Here is a 7,768-nt window from a genome sequence, read left to right on the forward strand (position 1 = left end):
TGGAAGTAGTCACAGAAAATTCCCACATGTAGAATTCCCGTCTGCGATGCCTGTTGATGAGTTTTCAGGGTAAAACACATATTAAAAGAGGTGAATGAAGAGGAATCTATTCTTTTCTGTGAGCCATGTCATGGGAATGTGGAGAAGCAGAGCTTCAGATTAGCGTGATGTTTCATCTGAAGCGTGTCATGCAGTGTGGGACTCGGTCCTGCCTCGACTCTCTTTCAACCCCTCAAAGTCTAGTCCAGGTGGTCCCGACCAGAAACCCCGGCGGCAGGAAACTCCTACTTACTTCCTCCCTCCAACCTTTTCCTCCTTCTCCCTGGAACGCACCTGTATCCACTGCTCCCGGTTGATCTCCACGCCGTTGGCGCGCAGCGACGTGATGGCCCTGTCGATGATCTTGTCCACCATCTGGACGTTGAGGTTGGCCTCTTCCAGCTTAGCGGCCGTGATCCAGATGTGGCGGTCTGTGGGGATGTTCTCCCGAGCTTTGTTCAGGACGCGCCGGGCGTTCTCGTACGTCTCCAACCGGGCCAGCGCCAGCCACAGCTGGAGAGAGAGAGAGCGGACGGAAGCGATTAGACGGAGACGGCGATTGAACGCTTCTGCGGATGAAACCGGCCCGGCCGAGCGTACCTCCACGCTCGTCGGGCAACACTCCACGGCTCTGCTCAGCATGATCCGGGCGTCCTCCGGCTCCTCCAGCTCCACGGCCGTCTTCCACAGTCGAACGGACTTGGACACGTTCTCCAGGGCTGAACGGGGTCAGAGTTACACGGCGGTCACGTCACTGACACCCACAACTCATCACGGACAAATTCACGATAAATTAAATCACGAGAGGAGCAGGAATGTGTATAAACGCTTCCCGGACGTTTTTAACTATCTTGACGAGGTAGAGCAGACATTTTTAAGAGATACACATGTTTTTTACCGTGTGTTATTGAAAACATATGCACATTTAAAAGGACTTCATGAAAGACCATTCAGGCACATTCTTTCCAAGTCCTCTCATCGGTTGAACAATATAAATTGAGGGCGCAGTTAAAATCTTCAGCTGAACCCAAAGTCTTCAAGTAAATAAATACATCAAAGCAAGTTAAGCTCTAAATTATTAAAGTAAACGTAATCCGAGCAGGTCCAGGGAGCAACTTCCTCCTGCAATGATTTATCTTTTACGCCACAATAAAGATGCACCAATAACCGTTTTCAGCCCGTTGCTCATCGTGTTGTCACATCGTGCTGCAGAATCGGTTCCCACGTAGCAGCGCTGACAACCTTTTGGAAACCATGCACGAAAATCCTCCCACGCCCATTTTAAGTCACAGCATGCCCCATTCAGACAATCTTTTGGCATAATATACGTAATTTTTTCCATTTTTGAACCGAACGACACAGTTTTGTAACTGAAACTCCTTCCTAACAGGACAAGTCTTTGTTTTATTGTGATTTTTGTTGTAGATTCCGATTCTTTAGGTCTTAATCTTTCCAAAAAGGTGTCTTATTGACGCTCCAGGAGGCATTTTTTGGGGAATCTGGCTCATATCATGCTGGATGTTCATAGTTATGATCAAAACATCTTTTAAAAGTGTTTTTTTTTTGCAGATTTAAACCAAAATTCCAAGACTTTGCTGAACAACTACATACAATAAACACAAGTATTAGAATTATTTTGGGGTTCTTTCGATGACTCAAACGCAGGGAAAAGGAGGTCATCAGAAAAAACTGGTTCCACAGTTTTCAACGGGTTAATCCGACATTAATTATGTTGTAATTCATTCCCGCCATCGCAGCGAGCGCCTTGGATGTAACGGCGCCAACGAGGTGGCGTTGACTACGGTGCGTTCAAGGTCTATTCTGTGAAAACGAGAACTAGACTAAGCAAACTATCATGATGTGTTCAAATGTAACCTTGTGGCACTTCTTTCCTGGTGAGAAACTTGGAACAAAGAGCGGTGCGTTGTGTTCTCATAGCTCGTATTTAAACGTGTTGCATACGGTGGTTACAAAAAACACGCAAGCAATAAAAGCAAAGAACCACACAAGCATTTCCTGCAACAGCAGTGAAGTTCAGTGAGTGTGTGTGTGTATGTGTGTGTGTGTTTCTGTGCTGAACATGTAGAGGCGGAGAGAGCTCTTCCACAGAGGAAGCTCCATATCTATCTCTGTCAGTGGAGTATGCTGCTGGGAAATTTTGGTGGTGTGTGTGTGTGTGTGTGTGTGTGTGTGTGTGTGTGTGTGTGTGTGTGTGTGTGTGTGTCAGGGCATTGACGGGAAGCCAGAACACCAGCTGCCAAATGTAACTCTCCTGAAATCTTTTATGCAACCATTTTTTCTCTCGTTTTGCTTCATGTGCTTTTATGAGACAGACGCTGATTGGTTCGATTTGTTGCCGGGCAGGAATCAGTGTCTCTTCCCTTCTGGCAGGCAACTCGTTATGTAACCCGTAGCAACATAACATCAACATCTAGACAAAAACATCAGCACCCGACCTGATATCATATATAAATTAGATCTTATCTGGGAGCCTTACCCTTCCTGAGGACTCGTTTCTTGGCCCTGATGTCCGTCTCCAGCTCCGCGGCTCTGATGTAGATGCGGACGGACTGCGGCAGGTGGCGGACGGCCTGGGCCACCACGGCCTTGGCCGTGTCGCCGGGCTGCAGCCGGGCGGCCTCCAGCCACACGTCCTCGCTCTGGCGGGCAAAGAGACGCCGACACGTCAACGGGGGAGAGAGGACCGGCTTTCCGGGTCTGCGGCTGCACCGTGACGATGATTTCCTCCTCTTCGTCTCTGGCGCCTGGTCTAATCAATAACGGTTCAACGCGCCTCTGATTGGGCATCGGAGCGGTTCTTTGCGGTTCGGTTTTGCCTCCTGACTGGACGCTACTCTGTCGTTTAACTAAACAGCCGGCAAGGCTGCTATGTCTAATCTCCATCGTATATAGTTTATCTTGTGAATTTATTGTGGATGTTGCAGTCCGACATAATTATAGTGTATTCTATATTATGTTGGGATGAATAAAGTACATCTAGCTGTCTCTCTAGCCACACCCACCACCTACTAATCACCTACCTACCCATTCATTCATCCATCCATCCACCTAACTACTTATTTACGCATCCATTCGCCTTCTTATCAACCCATTTGTCTATCAAACTACCTACCTATCCATCGGCTTACTTACCCACGTAAATATCCGCCTATCTATCAACCTATCTATTCATCCACACACCTACCTAACCACTTAGCTATTTATCTACCTATTCACTTTCCTACCTACCTACGTACGTATCCATCTGCTTGCTTACCCACATATCTATAAGCCTACCTACCTACCGTGTATAACCTATGTTTACATCCACACACCTACCCACCTACCTACCTACATAGCCATCTACGTATCCATCCACATACCGGCTTTCCCACAGTATTTAACATGCTTGTCCCCCATCCTTTACCTTAGGACACATCTCGGTGCCTTTCATGATCAGGTTCCTCGCCACCTGCAGCTTTCCGGTGACCTCCTCCAGCCTGGCAGAGGCGATCCAGGCCGGCGGGTGATGAGGATTTGTCTCCCTCACGGACTTCAGCAGCAGACGAGCCTTCTTGATGTCGCTGGCGCGCGGAAAACCAAAAGATTAAACCGTCAAGACACTCGTCTCGTCAACACAAACGCACCCCGTGGACGCCTCAAGTGGCCGGCGTGTGTCGCTACCTGATGTCTCCGCCGTGTGTGGGGATCATGGAGTTGAGATCCGTCAGGTAACCTTTGGGGTCCACCACCGTCTGTCCGCTCACGGAGTCGGACACCTGAAGGCCGACACACAAGAGAGAACACAATAAACCCCGTCGTCTCTACAGCAGGAGTGACACAACGAGGGCGAGGGGTGTTCGATCGGTTACCTGGCTGAGCCTCATGTCCATGAGTGTGTTCCTGGCCTGACCGATTTTCCTCATGTCCAGCTCTCCCGTCCCGGGTGTCATGCTTCCTGGGTACGGTGTGCTCAGACCTCCCAGCTGGTGGAGAGAGGACACGGTGGTGATGGAGCGGAGCATTATTATGCTCTGTGAGAATATTGTTACGGAGCGGTGGAGGGGGGCTTATGAAACACAGGCCCGGGATCCAATGACTCTTTTCTCAGCAACGTAAATGATACCTGTGAAGACTCTCAGTGGGAACAAGACTCTCATTTGCTGCAGGGATGAACTAAACCGTGCACTGACTTCATGCTAATGGCGTTAAATGGAAGAGGGCACGGTGCTTCAACTCTTAACGAGGCTGCTCAGCAATCCGGTACTTTAACAAGGTACTCTTATTGGATATTTTGAAAGAGAAAATAGAATAACTGAATCATGATTTAATGCCTCGCCGAACCAGTTATGTTGCACATCACATCTCATTAGACATTTGTGTAGAGTTGTCCTGAGCTGCATTTCAATTCTTGATTTACGTCACAGGGATTTAGTGGATGAACTCTAATGAATTCCTCCCTGAGTGCAAAGCGCATGTAAAAAAAAGAAGAAAGAAGCCAAATTGGGTCGTTTTTCACAGTCAAGCGACAGTTGAAGTGATTTCCAGTGAGATATCCTGACTCCTGCTGGTGCACGCTGGGACTACACCATGTGTTTTTCAGTGGCGTGTGTTTGTGTGTGCGCACACTGACCCCTTGCAGAGGGTCGACGGTGGTGTTTTTCTCTCCGGTCTGCAGGTGTTTGGAGAAGAAGCTGTCGGGCACCGGGGTGAGTTTCTCGTAGCGGGGATTTCTCTGCCGTTTATTCCGGGCATCTCCCACCTCGGGGATGCTCAGCCACTCCTCCTCCGACACCTCCGACAACTTTCTCTGTGAAGCGACGGAAAAGAGGGAAGAAAGAAAGCATCAGAATCAGCTTTATTGGCCAACTATGCCTCTTTTTTGTGTGCATCTAACTCAATGCATTAACACCTAAATAGAGGGATGTTGAAAACAAAGCTCGACAGATATGAAGTAAACACAGAACTGTTATGAGTAGTCAGGGATGTGAATATACTTGGAATATCAGAAATGTTGAAACCTCTCTGTGATTATAAGACAGCAAGAGTGCAAAAAGCTGATCTGTAGAATAACATTTCTTTGTGTCACCAGCAAACAAAGTTTAATGTTTGTTTTAATACATGTGGTTTTGTTTTTAACAAAGTGATGGCAGCATTTTGTCGTTCGTCTTGTGACCACCTCGAAGGTCCAGCTATGAAAATTTGTATTTGTGCGTTTGGAAAGATATGGTTTTACACCCAAGAGTGAAAAAAGTGTACACGTCTGTAAAAGGTAAAGAGACGGGTGGAAGAAGAGGATAGAGGGAAATCCAATACGATGATCGCAAGTGGAAAAAGAAAGGCGACATGTTTAGCGACACGTGTGCAACGTTATACCTTTAGATCTGAAAACTGCTGCTGGATTTTGGGACGCTCCATACGGTATTTCTCGATTTCTTCCTTTTCTCTCAGCTCCCTGAAACACAAACAGGACGGCATTCAAAACGAGACTCGCACGCAGAATCAAGTTCACAAGATTTCAGACGCGTGCAAAGACACGGGAAGGATATGCACGGCGATACGTCAGTTAATTCAGTGACCTTCTTTCTTTGCGCCTTTCATCCATCCTCTTGTCCAGTGCCGCATATATAGCATCTGCTTCTTCATCATCTTTCTCATAGGGCCCACTGGAGAACAAGCTACCTGCATATCCATTGAACTATAAGGAGAAAAAGATGCAAAATGATGTAATTAGAATGAAGAAATTACCAGAAAGATATAGTTATTGTCTGGTTCAACATTACATCTCAAACCAAATAAAGCCAGTAAACACCTCGTCGTAATTTGTGTCGTTCAGATCTTCTTCCTCATCCTCGTTCTTCTTCATTTGGTCCCCCACCGTCCTTTTCCCTGGCGGCGCATGGCGGTCGTCCACCGGGTCGTTGGCGTCGCGGGCCGGACCGATATCGGATCGTGTGGTGAAACCAGTTGCACTGGAGAGGAGCAATTTATTTGAATTTTAATATTTGAAGCGCTTGCCACTTTTTTATTACCGTTATTTGGTCACTGTGGAGGATAACAAATCAATGGTAATACAAATAATTATCTTTATAAATACAGCATATTTCATACAGACTATGCTTGTCTGCCACTTTTTAATTTTGGTTGTTTTAACACGAGGATGACCAATCTTTGCCATCATTTTATAATAATAAGTATTTATGTAGCACATTCCATACAGACTATGTAGCTCAAAGTGCTGTATTTTCTTTTTTTATTTAAATACAAAAAACTTAATTTTCCAATCAAAATAAAAACAAGTGACAGAAAGAAAATTATTTACACTTATTGTTCAAGTGTAATTAAACAAACGTCAAAAGATGAATTAAAAACTGGAAAACGTTTTACATTTAAAATTACAATAAATACATACAAAGTTAATACATAAAACCGCTTAAATAACAGTTATCTAACTTCTCGTGTGTGCTTAACGTTACATATTTTGTTAACTAATGTATTTTCGCTTCGACTGCCTTCACCCTCAGAGACGTTAGCTTCTGCTACATAGCATTTAGCTCACCCTCGACCCAGACCCGGGACGTAGCCTAGCGGCGCGGGCATCCCCAGGAACGGCTTCTTCTTCTTCCCCATGAGCGGGGAGGCGAGAGGCATTGCCGGGGGGCCTCCGCCGCCGGCCCCCGCGGCCCCGCCACCTCCCGCCGCCGACCTGTTGACGAGTTTAGGTCCCTGTCTTGCTCCAGAGTTAGCCATCGTTTCGTTTCTCCAACGGCGAGGAGGACCGAACTGCCGGATGAACAACAGTCGCACTTCCGGTTGGCGGCGAACTGCGACTTCCTGCGCGTCGCTACGCGACCGCTTGGTGATTGTGACAGCGCCCTCTACAGGGCGGGCGGGGTTCTGATAGATAGATAGATAGATAGATAGATAGATAGATAGATAGATAGATAGATAGATAGATAGATAGATAGATAGATAGATAGATAGATAGATAGATAGATAGATAGATAGATAGATAGATAGATAGATAGATAGATAGATAGATAGATAGATAGATAGATGTAAATGTGAAATGTGCTTATTATCACAACTCATAATGTCACTGTCTTCTTCTTTTTCTTCTTCTTCTTCTTCTTCTTCTTCTTCTTCTTCTTCTTCTTCTTCTTCTAATTATAATTATAATAATAATAATAATTATTATTATTATTATTAATAATATTTTCTTCATAGGATATTTATCATGTGTGTACTCATATCAGTGTTCCAGGGAAGCCACATGGGGGCGCCACATCCTGTAAAATATTCCTTCTTTAAACTGTTGCTGTCAATCACAAGAAGCTTCCTCCATTAGTATTCCTAATGAGCCTTGTTACGGCAAGTTGTCTGAAGGGTAATGCCTAATCTACCATCATGATGTACTTAGATAGTACTCTGAGTAAGTTCAGCTTAATTATTTGGGAATGTCGTTTATTTATATTTGACCTACTTTATTGTAATATTTTCACAATTCAATCCTCTTAAGGTCATTCATGCAAACGTCAGAGGCCTGGACAAAAGGCCTGTTCATGACAATTTAAAGCACAATGTCCTCTTTGAGCGTTTGATATTTCATGTCCTCCCTCGACAGAGTGTCATGAGCGGACCTGCGACCCCGATCGCGGTCACGTGACCCGGCTGCCGTCTGTCAGGATGAACTCGCTCGCTCCCTGAAGGTGAGCGTTGCTCGGCTCAA

At 45.8% G+C, this 7,768-nt stretch overlaps 1 protein-coding gene across 1 annotated transcript in view; it reads right to left on the reverse strand.

Moving 5' to 3' along the window:
* Positions 1-6,846, reverse strand: part of prpf6 (PRP6 pre-mRNA processing factor 6 homolog (S. cerevisiae)) — a 13,918-nt gene extending 7,072 nt beyond the window's left edge. Inside the window, exons 1-11 of the mRNA XM_068597837.1 lie at positions 6,599-6,846; positions 5,852-6,011; positions 5,619-5,737; positions 5,416-5,494; positions 4,673-4,849; positions 3,912-4,025; positions 3,724-3,818; positions 3,467-3,623; positions 2,537-2,699; positions 640-758; positions 334-552 (exon numbers count right to left, since the gene is read on the reverse strand). Coding sequence (XP_068453938.1) covers positions 334-552; positions 640-758; positions 2,537-2,699; positions 3,467-3,623; positions 3,724-3,818; positions 3,912-4,025; positions 4,673-4,849; positions 5,416-5,494; positions 5,619-5,737; positions 5,852-6,011; positions 6,599-6,789 — 1,593 coding nt within the window. The 5' untranslated portion in view covers positions 6,790-6,846. The remainder of the gene's footprint in view (positions 1-333; positions 553-639; positions 759-2,536; positions 2,700-3,466; positions 3,624-3,723; positions 3,819-3,911; positions 4,026-4,672; positions 4,850-5,415; positions 5,495-5,618; positions 5,738-5,851; positions 6,012-6,598) is intronic.
* Positions 6,847-7,768: the final 922 nt, after the last annotated feature.

Source organism: Clinocottus analis, unplaced genomic scaffold, assembly GCF_023055335.1.
Source record: "Clinocottus analis isolate CAN_PGR_092001 unplaced genomic scaffold, fCliAna1.0.p SCAF_4, whole genome shotgun sequence".
NCBI lineage: Eukaryota > Metazoa > Chordata > Actinopteri > Perciformes > Cottidae > Clinocottus > Clinocottus analis.